This window comes from Eucyclogobius newberryi, unplaced genomic scaffold (genome assembly GCF_026437365.1).
Source record: "Eucyclogobius newberryi isolate DKJ021-1_F unplaced genomic scaffold, fEucNew1.0.hap1 SCAF_9, whole genome shotgun sequence".
Taxonomy (NCBI): Eukaryota; Metazoa; Chordata; class Actinopteri; order Gobiiformes; family Gobiidae; genus Eucyclogobius; species Eucyclogobius newberryi.
This window is the reverse complement of record NW_027316532.1, coordinates 33,066,663-33,083,510: the sequence shown is the minus strand read 5'-3', so window position 1 is coordinate 33,083,510 and position 16,848 is coordinate 33,066,663. Positions and strand designations below refer to the sequence as shown.

At 39.9% G+C, this 16,848-nt stretch overlaps 2 protein-coding genes across 4 annotated transcripts in view; one reads left to right on the top strand and one right to left on the bottom strand.

Moving 5' to 3' along the window:
* glis1b (GLIS family zinc finger 1b) overlaps positions 1–13,108 on the bottom strand; it is a 61,685-nt gene extending 48,577 nt beyond the window's left edge. For all 3 annotated transcript variants that reach the window (XM_072439240.1, XM_072439241.1, XM_072439242.1), the window contains exon 1: positions 12,867–13,108. In XM_072439240.1, coding sequence (XP_072295341.1) covers positions 12,867–13,107 — 241 coding nt within the window. In that variant the 5' untranslated portion in view covers position 13,108. The remainder of the gene's footprint in view (positions 1–12,866) is intronic.
* Positions 13,109–14,833: 1,725 nt separating this feature from the next.
* dio1 (iodothyronine deiodinase 1) lies at positions 14,834–16,652 on the top strand. Its single transcript, XM_072439403.1, has 4 exons — positions 14,834–15,209; positions 15,278–15,421; positions 15,591–15,790; positions 16,053–16,652. Exons 1-4 carry the CDS (start codon positions 14,873–14,875, stop codon positions 16,116–16,118), a joined length of 747 nt encoding a protein of 248 aa, XP_072295504.1. The 5' UTR covers positions 14,834–14,872; the 3' UTR covers positions 16,119–16,652.
* The last annotated feature ends 196 nt before the right edge of the window (positions 16,653–16,848 follow it).

The following is a 16,848-nucleotide window of genomic DNA, read 5'->3' as shown; positions in this document are numbered from 1 at the left end:
AGACTAAAAATGTATTCATGTAAATTAATTTTGGAAACTTGGGCGGGCAATTTTTGATTTCACATAAGAATAAAAAGAAAAGGATATAGTCTAATTCCTCAATTTCCTTTGAAGTTCTGATCATGATGCAGTGGACACTATGTGGAGACTATGTGGAGACAATGTGGACACTATGTGGACACTATGTGGAGACAATGTGGACACTATGTGGACACTATGTGGACCCTATGTGGACCCTATGTGGACACTATGTGGAGACTATGTGGAGACTATGTGGACCCTATGTAGACACTATGTGGAGACAATGTGGAGACTATGTGGAGACTATGTGGACCCTATGTGGACACTATGTGGAGACAATGTGGACACTATGTGGACCCTATGTGGACCCTATGTGGACACTATGTGGACACGATGTGGACACTATGTGGAGACAATGTGGACACTATGTGGACCCTATGTGGACACTATGTGGACACGATGTGGACACTATGTGGACACGATGTGGACACTATGTGGAGACAATGTGGACACTATGTGGACACTATGTGGACACTATGTGGACACTATGTGGACACTATGTGGACCCTATGGGGACACTATGTGGACCCTATGTGGACACTATGTGGACCCTATGTGGACCCTATGTGGAGACAATGTGGACACTATGTGGACACTATGTGGACACTATGTGGACACTATGTGGACACTATGTGGACCCTATGGGGACACTATGTGGACCCTATGTGGACACTATGTGGACCCTATGTGGACCCTATGTGGAGACAATGTGGACACTATGTGGACCCTATGTGGACACTATGTGGACACGATGTGGACACTATGTGAAGCAGAGGGAAGAGAGTGGGCTTGTGGAAAAGTGGCTAAACAGACAGTTGGCCCCAGTGGCCCCTGTGAAGAGAGCCACAAACACAGCACCAATCACAGGTACAAAGAGGAGCCCACTCTGTGATCCTCAAACGTCACCACGGCAACACTTACACAGGAAGAGCCTCATTAACATAATTAAGAGTTTGCACTTGTGTCTTACTCCACCTAGTGGCAAGAGTCAGTGATACAGCCTCTGAATCTAGAGCCAAAGGATTCACAAGTCCCAAACTTTACTACATGAGTTTTGTCATGGATTAAGAATGGTTTGATTTGAGCAAACACACATATTTCATCATATTATCTTATACAAGTATTAGACACGTTAGGCAAGTGTAAACATAAATGCAAATGGACTAGTTTAAATGCGAAATAACAATTAGTAAGTTCAAAAAGAAATGGTCTCAAACAGATGAGCAATCAAGCCAATCCCTCTTTGTTCAGCTAAACAAAATTGGTCGGGGGTAAAACCACCATAAAGACACTGCAAACCACATCTGTATCCTGACCATCTCCATCATAACACACCATGCCCACAAATCTGTCCACCGCCACCATTAATCACACACAATCAAAGTTTTATAAGAGGTCCTGGTCCAAACCACATCCTCGGATCTGACAGGAACGCCTCAGAATCATGAAGCAGCCGAGAGGAGACATGATGCATTTGGCTCCGAGTGAGAGCGGCTCGTCTAAACTGACACCTTTATAGAGCAGGTGAATGAGCCGGGACCGAAGCCGCACTCAGGACCATGAGAGGAGCCTCTGTTTGGGGCTAAAGCAGTAAAAATATATAGTGCTGTGAGGGAGTTTGTTAAATTAGATTAGCATTAACACTGACGCCAGAGGGGAAAGAAATACTTCAAAATCTGTAGGCTACACATGTAAAAGTATGTCTGAAAGGTCATTTTCCAAGAATGAAGGTATTTATCATCAGAGAAAATACATTTGAATCTTGTTTGGGCTTCAAATTCTTGCTAAACTTGCTACTTCCACAATTATACAACTTCTTAAACTACAATTATTACCGTATACTAATGGCATTACGCATGTTCTACCACTACACACTGCCAATAATTTGTACAAGAATGCAAGTAAGTTTGCTCAGGACAGAAAAATGTCGTTTGTGAAGGAATGAAAGACAATATTCACACTGTGTAATGAGCTCTGCGTTGTTTATCCTCTGTTAATGATCCATTGTTGGTATCGTTGTGACAGTGTTTTCTGGCGGTTTGGGCACTCTGCACGTCCTCCGCGGCCAATTCCCAATATTTACAAGCAAGTCCGATGTGATTAAACACAGATGGCAGGAAATTCCTCGGAAATAACAGTGGTCGGACTCAACCGCAGCGCATAGGAGTATCTTCGTGGAGCAGATGCATTGACAGACACTCAGTCTTCGTTCTGGCCCAGAAACACCCCCCACTCGCCTTCACAATAAGAAGACAGATTTATAAGACTTCTGTAAAGCAACCGATCAATTTGCAGCAATTACTGTATATTTTAATGGGCAGAGACAGCGGCGCAGGAACAAATAAATGGATAGTTAGGAAAGGTCTGGCCTGCACCTCCCGTGACACAGAGGTTGTATTTAAGTGTTGGTTAACATTCGAGAGTCATTATTGTGTTACCTAAACACTGTACACAAAATCCTGGAGCTTTTTCTCAGAGGAAACGGCCGAAACAATGGCCAAACCAGATGTTTTGGGAAAGAAGAATTTGATTTCCTCTCGGCACATTTTTTTCTCTTGTTGTCTTAGAGCAGGCAGATTAAGAGATTGCTACTTTGCAAAAACCAAAGAATCGTCTTGTAGGATCGGACACAAATGACTTAGGAGTTAACATATGCAATGATTTTTAACTCCAGGTACGTAGCAGCAGGTTTGGACGATCATCCAAGTGAAAAACAGTGTTATTTCCTTATAGGACACGTGGGATTTAATGTGTAATCGCAAAAAAAATATGTTTAAGCTTAAAAACGTCTGCCACCAAAGGGTATTTGAGTCTAAAAATACCCTCACTTTTTGGGGCACCACAGTGGGGTTTTCATATACAAAATAAATAGGAGCGGGCCTCCGGTTTTCCACTGAGCAAACCTGTGTTGAGTTTCAAACCACACATACCTAAAGGAAGTCGGCAATAGGACGCTTTTATTGTGTGGGGAGTCTTCATTCACCAAAGTCTACAACAGGACCACCCTCCTGACAGAGAAACCTGAGCTGGACACGTATTATACATCATTTCACAACACTGCCCTGAGCCAAAGCACTTTATATTCCACTTCTCATCTTTGTCGGAGGCCAAACTGTCCAGGACACTGTGACTGAGTCCTGAGCGGAGACACACCTCTGGGGCCTGTAAAAGGAATGACAAATGGGACCCAATGACACATTGTGGAAACACATTCAATCTTATGAGCCAGGGGCCACTGTTTACACAGACAGGATCGACAGGGCCACCATCAAACAGCTTTATGATCATCAATATTTTAACAGCTTAAGCATTTTGTCTTCAAGTCTCTTATGGAAAGTCAGTGGATATTTATTATAGCCAATGAAATGACAGGAAACACTGCTCAACTTCCTATCACAACATTACGAGAGCACTAACGGCAAAGACATATAATTCATCCTAAATGTGAAAAGATTATACGTTTTACATTCACACAGATCCAGAGCAAATGTCTGTGTTACTGGCTTAGTTAAATTAAGTTAAATTACATTTACAGGGCTTTTGACTGTACCTTTTTCAGTTCCTGGTACTTCCAGTCACCATTTGATGTGTATTCACACTTAGTGAGAACAAAGGACTGGGGCCACACTATGGGGACATTTTGGGGTCAGTCAGACCTTTTCATACTGACTTTGGGAAATGTTTTTCATTCATTTTCAGACAAACTTTACAAATGATCAACGTCTCTTTCTCTCTCTTTCTCTCTTTATCGCTCTCCTTTTTTTTTACAGTAACGTAAAACACATACTTTGAAGACGTACAACTACAGTAGCTGGTGGTAAATGCAGCCAACCACCATTAAAAGTAACACAACAACAACAACAACAACTTATCAACAAGAGAAAATACTTGGACACAAGCTCTCCAAAAACACAATCATTAAAAAGAAACATCAAAGTCGGAGGAGGATTAAAAAAATACTTGTTTTCCTCAAATGTTATCTTAAAGAGCCACTTTCAGCCACTGTTGCTATGTGAACACGGTGGCAGAGTGGTTAGAGCGCTTGCTCAATAAGACATCACATGGGTTCTCTGCTAAATCTCTAAATTGGCCCCAGTGAATGAATGTGAGAGTGAATGGTTGTGTCTGTGTCTCTGTATTAGCTCTGGGACGAGCTGGCCCCTGTGCAGAGTGTGCCCCGCCTAAGGCCCAAAGTCACTGGGAAAGGCTCCAGTCACCCACGATGCCGAAGTGGAAGAAAGAGTTCTTGGTACTGTTATGTGTGAACCTTCACATAAATGTTGTCTTAGGAGGAAGAAGAAACCAAAGTTATTTTAGCAGGTTACAATACAGAATGACATTATGTTAATAAAAAATAAATATCTGGAAACTACGGCTGTCCTTTGAGCCTAATTAAGAAATTAGTGAAGAACAGTGCTGTATTTCATACTGCAATGAAAAATAAATGTGTGAAACAAAACTATTCAGCCAGAATATATTATAATGACATTAAAGTCCCTTGTCTGTGTGCGAGAGTAAGTGTGAGCTGCAGTTGTTGAAAGTTTTTTGGATGTCTCTGAGGTGAGAAGGCGCCTAATCAGAAAATAATAAAGTTTATTTGGACACGTTGGCCTCTTAAACGCTCTGCTCTTGGACTCGGAGCTTAACAGATCTCAAGAGGCTCTGGCCCCGTCCCTGCGTCAACTCTTTCACCTAAACTGGCACTCATCGCGACACGAAGCTCTTTGACAAACCATTAAAAACATTCACCCATGACCTGTTTTCCAAAAGGGCCTCCAAACCTATAAAAGGGTTTGCTCTTTCATTTAGTTTCATTTGAAAAACTTTGAAATGCAAATGTTTGTTTCCGAACAAATTCAAAACGAGTGCAAGCATCTTAAACCCAAATGCGATGTGAAATACAAATTCAGTCCATTTGACATCATCCGTAAGATAAAAACGCGGCTCCGGGTAAGGCTTTTCTGTGCAGTTAAATGAGTGTACTTTGGCACTCTGTGGAGCACATACACTGATGCTCCGCGGCTCTCGAGGCTCACAGACGACTGGCATCTTTACACTGGCTCAGATCGCTCATATTTCTGAGGCAAATGACAGGTCTGGCCTTGTAAAAATGAGCACTCTGCGTTTACATTACATTATATTGAACTTACATCTACAGCGAAAGCAATCAAGGCCACGATAACAAGGCAGTTTTAGGCACTACACCTTTTACAGCTCTGGGCTGAAATGTCATCTTAATTACTGCACATTATACCACGTATGACTGCAAATGTTAGACAAATGTAACAGTCATTTCTTTCAGATGATACTAAGGTTAGGCTGATGGATCTGTGGGCCGATATTTTAGGCCGATGTTAACATTTTTAGAGTATAATCTGCTCAACATATTTGCCTAAAGAATAAGAATAAAAGTTGATTTGAACACTCGAGTGTGAAGAAGGCGTGAGTTTGCATATATTAGAAAATATATCATGTGTGGAAAAAGCAGAGGCATCAGTTTCTCTGGATTCAGAAAATCTGCGACGTCCATGAAAACTCCAGATAAAACTGAAGGTAATAGAGATGTTTTTTTTACAATCTTTAAAGGTGTTTCCTTATCTTGCTAAAATGATTATTCTCTGTAAATCATTAGTATCACAGTATCATTAGTATCACAGTATCACATACACAGTATTGCACTGCTGTTATCAATGCTTTCTTCTGGAATTTGAAGCATAGTTAGTATTATTCTGTATTTTACTGTTCTAAGTGCTGTGTATGTATGTGAAGCACTGTGTAACTCAATATAACTAAAGCTATTATTATTACAAAATATCCACTCTGATTTCATGCTCTCTATTAAATACATCTTAATTATTTATTAAGTAATAATTAATTAAATTACATATGGAAAAGACAAGTTTTGGTTTGATTTTCTTGAACATAAACAAGAGCAATTTATAACCAAAGAAATGGTCAGATTTCTTGCTCTAAAGTCTGAACTCAAATCACACGCTTTCTCAATCTGGACAATTATTAGGGGTGCAATATATAAAGATTGAGACAATATTGTGAAATTTATCAAGTTTAAAATGCTACAAAAAGAGCTGGTTAACAATATACATTTTAAAAGATTCAAAGTTCAGTAAACTTTCAAATAAGAGTATAGGATGATATTTCTGCACATGTTTAAGTCATTTTACAGACAATTCACATTTGTCTGATAATTAAACCTTTAAAGACACATTTCAACACATTTCTGTTGGACTGACACAATATCGTCTGAATATAGTTATCGGGATCCTCCAAAAGATAATGACATTCATTTCCATTTTCATTCATTTTTTGTTAATATTGCCCTTGCTGCTGTTTAGAAACGACAGAATCTTGCTTAAAACGTGATTACTTCCACAGCCCTAAATTGAAATACTGTACACTATTTCTGAAAAGGAAAGTAAAAATTACCTCACAACTCTGATTATCTGAAGACCTTTACAATCACCTCAGCCCTTTTCATTTTCTCCTCATTGATGCGAGCGCCGCGTTCCACTTTTAATTGCGCTCAGATGTGGAAAACAGCTCTGCACAGTGAACGTAGCACGGGGGCCAACACAACAACAACACGCCGAGTATCCCAGAGCCTCCGCAGAGGGCCAAGTGGAGCTTCATGGAGCGCTGCAAAGGCACTGGGCTGTGTAATGCCGGGCAGAGGCAGCAGGTACTTGTTAGTTAATCAGCGTTTGAATTACGGCAGGAGCGGAGGCTGTTTTGACTGAGTCGTCTCGGCGAGGCACGGCGCGGAGACTCCCGGCATTTGTAAAAGATTAGCGGCCCCGGGTCCTGATGCACTGGGCCCGGGTCAAGCCAAGTGCATGGCTCGGATGCAACACGAGCCCCGGAATATCTGCACAATCTGACGCGTTTGTGCCGCACACGCACGCAATAATGAGATTACACGTTTAGGTATCAAGTTCAGCAGAGTTTGCCTTAGTTTAGTTCTATCTTTCTTCAAAAAAACATCAGATCTTCAAAGCAAAAGTCTTACAACGTAGATTTGGTGTGAAATATAGTCTACACCAGATGCCCTAACACCTCACCAAACACTATAGGGCTGCGTGGATAGAGAAAGATACATTTGAACTGAAATCAGGATGAATAAAAACAAAACTGTACAATTTATCTACTGTCAAACGTTAAGGAAACAGGAAGAGAAGTCTTATGGTCATGCATTAGAACAGTGTTTACTAATTCATGATTAAAATGCTACTGTAAGTTCCCATATTGTTCTGAAAATAATCCTCATTACTGCAGTTGTTTCTCAAATACACCTTTTTTGGAATGGACAGGAACAATAATTGAAATCAAGATTCAAATTGGAGTCACGCCCCAAACAGTAACTGCTACAAAATGTTTGACCACAATTAATATTTAAAAAGTATTCAAGCCTAAAAATATCTGAGAACCGTCAATATCCAATGATTCAATTTAAGAACTAAGTATGTAAAGGGAAAAAATAAACATTTGTCAAGAGAAAAGACAGCGGAGTGTAAATTTAACCTGAAATATCACATTAATACCCTTTTTTGGAAGCTTGTATTGCATCTTTCTGTGTTTTGTTGTTATTGCAATATTCTATTTTAGCATATTTCTGAAACAACAATTGCGGCATGATCTATTTTCCCACATCAAACTTCAACAATATTGTCTGAGGCTGACAGTGACAACACAACTTCATCATATCACGTTTGCCATAAAACGCAGCGCTTTTACGAGCTACAAACAAAAACAATCACTGACACTTTTATCTAGTTCTGTCTGTGAGTGAACGTACAGCCAAAACCTCTTCTTAAATATTCAGAAATCAGAGACATTTCCTGCTGCGGGACGTTTTATTGGTTACCGAGGCCCTGTAAAGCATGTGTCTTTATTTTGTGTGCGGCGATTCTCAGCGTATCAGCTTCAGGACGACGACAGTTTGTCTTTGATTCTGGCTTCACTGAGGAACGGGCTGTAAATAAACCGGACACAAGAGACTCCAGCAGAAGAATCACATTTGACTGTTTCCTTCTTTGCTCTGGGGGGAGCAGAAGACTTTACACCAGATGCCCTGCCTGCAAAACTCACTGTAGCGGGCAACAAAGTCTCTAGCACAGGGACGGAATGACATCGTGTACTTGATTTGAACTGTTATGTGGTTTACATTTCTGCTGGATTCACACTTGATTATGGAATAAATCATGGTTATAAGGGTCATAGCAATTAATTATGCAATGTCAAACGTTTACCTGAGAAAATATAGATTTATCTCTATGACGATGTTCAGATAATCTCATGGAAATCCATCAAAAAATGTCAAGAGGTGAACAAAATGTAAAAGAGCTGTACATTTGACCACAACAGTGCAGAGTGATCATGTTACCCTTGTTTGGAAGTTTGTATTGTAGGTTTATTTTGTATCTGCTCCTCAACATGATTATTTAGGTCATCATTGAAAAATCATGCGTATTTCAAACAATTATTCCAGCTCTGTCAAAAGCTGTAGAGAAAGCACATGTTGGTGTTTCCCCTCATTCGTCCAGGAGTGTCTAATGAAGGAGACACGGCTCAAATGTCTAAATTGTCCGTTTGAAATGTTGTTATCGTAATTCATATTTTAAAAGTTGTAATAGAAAGCAATGGCTTTGCTCAGGTTATTCCAGTCGCAATTTATGTTTTAAAATAGTTATTCAGATCAAACACGTCAAGGAGCATTAGGAGACTGTCATATATGAACTGCTAATACAAGAACCCAATGCCTTTCAGAACATATTTGTAGAGGTCCAAACGACAGGGTTTGCAAGAGAGAAGCAATACAAAAAGAGGAAATAATAATATGAAAAGATTTTGTCAATTTCTAATTATGACTAATTTGCCATTTTGATTTGATTGCAATCAATCATGTAGCCCCCATTCAAAACAGAGTTTAAAACTTTAGAACATTTTGATTTTGTGCCGTTCTAGAAAAGAAAAAAAATAAGGCAACTAAAGCGCCTCACTCTATAAAGTATGCACCGAAATACTGCTTATCTAACTGTTTTAAAATCAAATATGATTCTTCTAACACAAAATGCCTGTTGCTCAGATGACCACTAACCACAGGAGGCTGAATACTCGCTGAATAATACTGTAATACTGCAGTTTACTGCAGTATTACTGCAGTATTACAGAGACAGACTGTGAGGGAATGTGAGGCATGTTCATGAAAGGTGCACACTGCAGCAATTACTCTAAACTAAATATGGATCCACTTAAAAAAAGTTCCTGTGTAGTTTATAAGAATTACAGTGATTCATGATGATTCAAGTTTAGAAACAGCTAAAAAGGACAATATTTTTGGACAGAATTAATAATATACCATAGGATTCATCATATTTCACGCCAATCACTTTTAAACAGTAGAAAATGATGTCGGTACAAACGCTATAAAAGTATTTTGGGTTTGGCAACTTCTTCTTTTTTGCTTATTTGACTTTCCCCAATCTTCCCTCCCTTTACCAGGCAATATTTGAATTTAAAGTCCACTGTAGTATAGCTAAACCAGGCTAAACCAACAGAGAATTACCATGACTTTGTGAATGTGAATGTGCTTATTACTTATGAGTAAGTTAATATAAATGCTGCAGCTGGATTAATTTAACAGGACTAGAGAATAAATAATTCTGCCAGAACACCAGGATTCTATTAATGAGCTCTAATAAAATATATAAACTGCACTATTAGTCTTTATAATGTCTTTCATAGTCCTCTGGGGCAGAGCCAGCCAATAGTGGGCTGAGCTGACTGGGCACTACCCCGATACAACCTCCTGGCACGGGGAAGTGAACAAGGCACAGGATAAACCTTTGGCTGCTTTCTGCTGCTCTCTAATGAAGACATAAAAACAGACTCCCTGCATCGTGTTTGCTCCTTTCTGAGCTCTCAGATGAAGCCATGTCTGACTGCGTGATTCACTCTTCACTACCACTACCCAGCCTGCCACAAACGCAGCTAAATACTGCAGTTTAACAAGAGCTTGTGCCAGCAGAGCAGCTAAGAGCATCTCTTTATGCCAGTTGAACAGGCCTGGTGTTAAGTCCTGGTGCTAAAGGCCGTTGGACTGACAAGCAGCAGCTCTCGGCTCTGGCAAAACCTTAAACTGCTACAGTCAAAGTGGAGCACATTTTTCTTTGATGAAGCAAATCTGACTCAGGCCAAGAACAGCAAGTGGCACAGTCGAGATGTAAATCAAAAACCCACCCGTGTGAATACAATGTCTAAATGCAAAAGTTACACAGACTATGGACTTGTGGTCAGACAGATAGATCTCATTCTATTGGTATTGAAATGGTCCAACCCACTTCAAAAACACACAGTTAACTTAAAATGTTTTTACTGCAGTATCTTTGCCAACTAAATGGCTATTACTTCATAAAACTGTAGCCGAGAGCACGTTAGCTCTGGTATTCAAAAGCTATTTTGACACTTACTCAAACCGGATCATATTTTTGCTTTGAGTGTTTGGATTTATTGGCAGTCAAACTTAAGTCAGCATGCCTTTGGCTGCAGCAACATGCTGCTTTCACTCTCCATTTGTAACACAAGAATCAGACTGTTGATAATCTGGGAAGCGCAAGGGCTCAAAATAAACACTCGGAGCTTGTATTATTATATTTTACAATACTTTAGTAATGTCTCAGATGATTCTGTCACTTTTAGCTCTAACACGAGTGTGGGGATTCAGCAGGTGTACGGCTCTCATATACAGGAGGAAGTGGGCTCAGCATTACCCAGAATCCCCTCCTCACTCTCAGCACCAGACAGACATTCGCAGACCTTTACGAGAACTCCAGTGTACAATCATCAATGTGTCCAGCTTTATGAATCAATGGAACAACATGCCGCACACATGACATGAGCAGCCTACTCAGGAGCTCCAGCATTACTCAGAACTGAGGTCACACAAGATAGAACACATGTGAAAGAGGTTTTATCCTGACAGAGCAATAATCTGTCCACCAAATGCTCTATTATCTGACACCATAAAGTACACACACTCACATAAATGTCAACTGTCTAAAATGTTTCCCTTTTGCATTAATTTATGTTGTAAAAGTGCATTTAATTAAGTTTTTTTTAAACCAAATAACACCTTTGATGATTCATGTTTAATAAAACTAAAACAGACTTGATCACAAGTCTCAATGTAACACGACATTAAACTTTTAAGTCTAAACATTTAAATATTACAATTTTAACTAAAGGAAAAAAACAAAACAAAAATCATCATCTAAACTTAAACATTAATAATCAATCATCAAGCAAAAGGTTTTGAATCAAATAGATTGAGAAAGGTAAATATATATAGCATGACTTAAAATCACTCATGAAAACACAAAAGATAAAAAAGGACATTTCAAATTATGGAAATCCTATTTAATTACAAAATGGATAAATATTAATCACACATATATATAGTATAATTTAGTATCGTATAGTATATGTTGAAACAAACAACTGATGATGTTTAAATGACTCTAAAAAGACAGACATGGCCAAAGGCATTAAAGCATGTGTGAATCCATTTGTGGATTTAGTCAAATAAACTGTGTTGACAAATGAACCATGGGCCTAAAAGAAAATGGTTCTCAAAATGGTTTGTATAAATAAAACAAAAAGCCACAGAGATGTTCCAGCCAATACCTCGAAGCCTTACTCAGCATGTTAAAGTCTGAATCACAGACGAGCTCCGGCGTTTATCAGGGTGAGCGACCTCTTGACTCAAAGAAGCGTCAGGCCACAACAAACAGCACCAAACTACAGCATAAACAACCTTTTATTCACTTTACATTCATTAGCGCCGCAAAGTCAGAGGGATTTCAGACATATGCCAAACTAATTGAATTAAAAAATCAATCAAGACATTATAGACTATGTTACTTAAAAATACAAGTGGCTAAAATATATAAAAATACTAAAAACGTTACCAGTAAATTGTAAAAATGTAGGCTATGAAAACAAACTCCAATTATTCGGATTGAGCAAATGTGTTGGTTTGTTGGGGACAGATCGTGCACATTTGTACAACCAAACATTTGTTTTTCAGGAACTAGAAGTCTGTTTACAATTCTCTCCATCGCTGCAATTATTACAATTTACATAAATAATACAAACATATAATTTATGATTCTACGGCTTAAAGTACTGAGACAATCGCGCATAACGTGTCACATTCTGTAATTCAAATAAATCTGTTTCTGTATTTTCCGGGAAGAGCAGTTCAAAAGCCGGAGGAGACAATGAGACGATTGATTCTTGTGTTTGGGACCTGGAGCTGGGGCAAAGCGGCTCTGTGTGGACTCATAAATGTTGAGACACTTTCAGCAGAAACATCTGGTTTGTGTTTAGCGGCAGAAAACTATAATCAAAACCGTTGATCCTGTTTTTGCTGCGAGGATGACTGCTAATATTAAAGTCTGGTCTGACTAATCTTCATTTTGGAACGTGCTGTAATTAGTGAAAGTCTCTCACAAGAACTGCTTTTCTGTGGAGACAATGAAGGGGCGCCACTTCCAACAAGTAATTATAATGATAAAATCAAGCCCAACCATGTGAGCTCTACTTTTGTTACTTCTGAATAATGATATTTGTTTAAATGTTGTAAATACTATTTTTAATATTATTCATAACATCATTATACTTATTTGTCATAACAAGCATACATATAGAAAAGGTCATTCATGTTTTCTCCTTAACATATCTATAATTGTTGTGATGCTTATGACACTTACCTTGAAGTTGTGTAGAAGAAAAGCAAGTCCGTGAGGTTTTGCAGGATTGGTGCACTTTGTCGTCAGACCCGCTGAAAGGTTTGGGGCTGGAGCAGTTGATCCGCGCCGGGCTCAGGGGGCTTCGACAAATGAGGGCAGCGCTGGCTGATCTCCGCGAGCAGAGCTCGGCTTTGGCCCCGAACATGGAGAGCGACAGGCTGCTGAAGTCTGTGAACGCGGGGGTCTGACAATGGCTCACCATCTCGTCCTTCTGCATTTAATGTGCCACTTATATGCCTGCTCACATTACCTGTACAGGACATTTATAAAGAAAAGCACACGCAATTAGAGATGACATTACCACGTGATTCCTGTGTAAAATAATGTGCCACTCACTGGTCTGTCCGCTGAGATGAGCATCCACAGGTGATCTCTGACATAATGACTAACAGGCTGAACGCACGTGCCAAATCACCAGCATCCTCCAGCCTCCAAGAGCAGTCCCCAGTCCCCATCACCAGTCCCCAGTCCCCATCACCATCACCATCACCATCACCATCAGCAGGAGCAGGAGCAGCAGCAGCAGCAGCAGCAGCAGCAGCAGCATCCCCTCGTGCGTCAGCCTCTCTCTGATTGGCACCGTGACGCTGCAGCTCACGAGCTCCCGCGCACCAATGAGACGGACCCAGAGCACAGTGTACAGTAACTCCACATCCACACTGTACCTGCCCCGCCGCACGTGGTGCCTCAATGATGTCATTCTACAGGAGAAGTGAACAATCAAGCAAGCAAACAAACACTATATATATATATATATATATATATATATATATATATATATATATATATATATATATATATATATATATATATATATATACACACACACACACACACACACAATCAGACGTCGAACAACGTCTGTTCTCTTGAATGAACTTGGCTCGGCTTATTCATTCTGGACCCAAATCTACAGGGTAATTTTTTACTTTATTAATGTATTGATTTAGTTCTTGCTAAACTAAACTCAGATAAATGTACCTCGCATCAGAAAGTATTAGGCAAGAAAAGCAACAGCTCCACCTGGCGGCTGTGTGAGGATAGTCCACGCGGTTCTGTTACAAAAACAAATCACACATATAAAGTTATTTAGTAATGAACTTATTATGTGTGATTAGATTTTGTAATAATTACTGATGATAAGTGATCATAACTGCACATGTGTATCAGGAGTGAGCACTATAAAGAACCATATGTTTATGTAAAGAACTGTGACTAGTTCCGGTGAGAGCTTCAAGATCAGACTCGGAGAAAGAACAACTTCACCGAGTTTGAAAAAGGTGTTTAGTTTTGTGTTTTTAATACATCACTATATTATATAGGCAATGGATGATTAGAACGAAACTGTTTAAATGTAAACACATTTAGCTTTCAAACTATTCAGAAGGAAGTGCATTTCAATGACAAATATTTTATCATTATTAATAATAATAATTACTACTACTACTACTACTACTACTAGTTAGTTCAGTTGGTGGTGTTAGTTTAACATTATAGATTACATTTATTGTACGTCAGCTTTGGCTTAGACACAAACACGTACTGTAAACACGCAGGATTCCTCCGGTGACACAGTTATAATCATATATGATATTATCATATGATATTATCATATATGATATATGATATTATCATATTAGCTGTCCCCAGGTGAAGTATTTACACGGGACGTTACAGTCTGAGCATGCTGCCTGTGGGTTTTGTCTGATAAATAATTGAAATTTGTTCAAGGCCAGCGGGACCGGGCCCGGGGGGTCGGTCACCGGGGGGTCGGTCACCGGGGGGGGCGGTCACCGGGGGGGGCGGTCACCGGGGGGGCGGTCAGTGTGTGAACGGGACATGACGCGCGCGGGGCGGTCCCCCACTGCTGCGGTTGCTAAACTTTAAAGCAGAGTGGGCGGAGCCAGAGACATGTCTTCTTTTGTCAGACTCTTCAGTGACACAAGCGAGAGGACAAAGACGCCGTCATGTTTCTGCAGAAACTAAGGGTGCGTTTATCGTCGATATTTATGTTTTGCTACTTGATTGGTCTCAATTTGACGTTGAGGATTATTCATTTGATCTCACCGAACATCTTCAAGAAACTCACGCTGTCAATGGGGGAAAAGTCTACAATGACACAAAATCCCAATTTCACCTTTGAAGACTGGGGCCTGACTTTTATGTCGCTTTCCTTCATCAAAGTAGCTTCGCATCACATGTGGCTTTCAATGGGACAAGAGGCGTTTGAAGGGCGGCCAGCGCCAGACTCACCTGTGGTCACCATGGAGGGACATGAGTCCAGCATCTTCAAGTTCATGAAAGGTTTGTGTTTGCAAATCAAGCTTCTGTGACTGAGTTCTCGTGTTAAATAATGAGTCTTTGCTGTGCAGACAACAGACCCCTGGTCCTAAGCTTTGGCAGCTGCACTTGACCACCCTTCATGTTCAAACTTGGGGAGTTTAAAGAACTCGTCCAAGACTTCAGTGAGGAGGCAGACTTCCTGGTGGTCTATGTTGCAGAAGCACATTCATCAGGTGAGAATCTCCCACCAGGTGCACTCTATATAAATGTGCTTAAATGCATCTTCTTTTAGACAAAGCTCATAAAAAAGCTCTCATTATACAAGTTTGCATCAGTCACTGTGACTCTAACTGGAATTTTGTCAAATGTACATTTATTCCCATGGATATGTATGTATTCCAGATGGTTGGGCCTTTTCCAACAACTATGACATAAACCAGCACCAGAGCCTTGAAGACCGGCTGTCTGCTGCACGTATCCTGGTTCAGAAGGACCCCCTGTGTCCAGTGGTGGTGGATGAAATGTCCAATTGCACTGCTATACAATACGGAGCGCTGCCCGAGAGGCTGTATGTGCTGCAGGCTGGGAAAGTCGTGTATAAGGTGCACAACATTAAAGATGATATACTATAGGTCATGTGCATTTCTTTCGTGCAATAATAGTAATAAGTCTCACGCAATGCCATGAGAGGAGGACAGTTCTCACTCTTGGCACTTTTAACATGTTCGTTAGTTATGCCAGAAATATGACTCATTTAAAAAGACTCCAAAACCTGTTCATATTTAATCTATTTCTTTCATATTGTTTGCAAACTGACTTATTACATGTATTGCATAATAACATAGTAGATCATTTGTTTTTCAGGGAAAAATGGGTCCATGGGGCTACAATCCATTGGAAGTACGTGCCTTTCTGGAAAAGATGAAATAAGCCAGATCCTGCTGTCATGCTCTTTGCCTTACACAATATCTCTTACATATAATACATTACTACCATATTCAACATTTTCCATAATAGTATCCAAACATATACACCATATGTATGTACCACTGTAGTTGTAGCCAAGTTTGTAGAAGCCTTTGCACTATCCCTGTGAAGGACACCTCAGACCATTATCAGAGTGGGCCGCAGGTGTTTGAGTGATGGCTGCAGAGCAAAGCTGTGCCCTCTGCCGCTTGATGATATACACACTGAGCCCAGTCCATGATGTCAGCGGTGTCCCTCCATGAACACAGCGTCCGTGTGCACACAAGTGCTTGTCTTTTGTTAGTCTTGTATGTAGTGGAACTATATTCAAATTTAAGTATGTGTTTTTCTTTGAATGCTCCAATCTAATTCTATTGAAAGCTGCTTTTCTATGAAAATTACATCTTAAACCTCTGGGAGATGTAATTGGATCTACTATAAGTACATAAAGCATGTTTATGAATACATTAGATGAGGACATTGACGATTTCCGATTTATTTTTGTGACAAATATGTCATTGAATATTTTATGTTTAAAAAAATAAAATACTTTTTCTAAAGAAGAACAGAGTTTTACTTGTGATTTGCACAAAGTAATTTTGTGCACTCTAATGAGTAATTTTGCCTCCCAATAAGGAGATCACGGGTTCAATTCCCAGCCCAGACCACCATCACATGATCTCTGGGTGGAGTC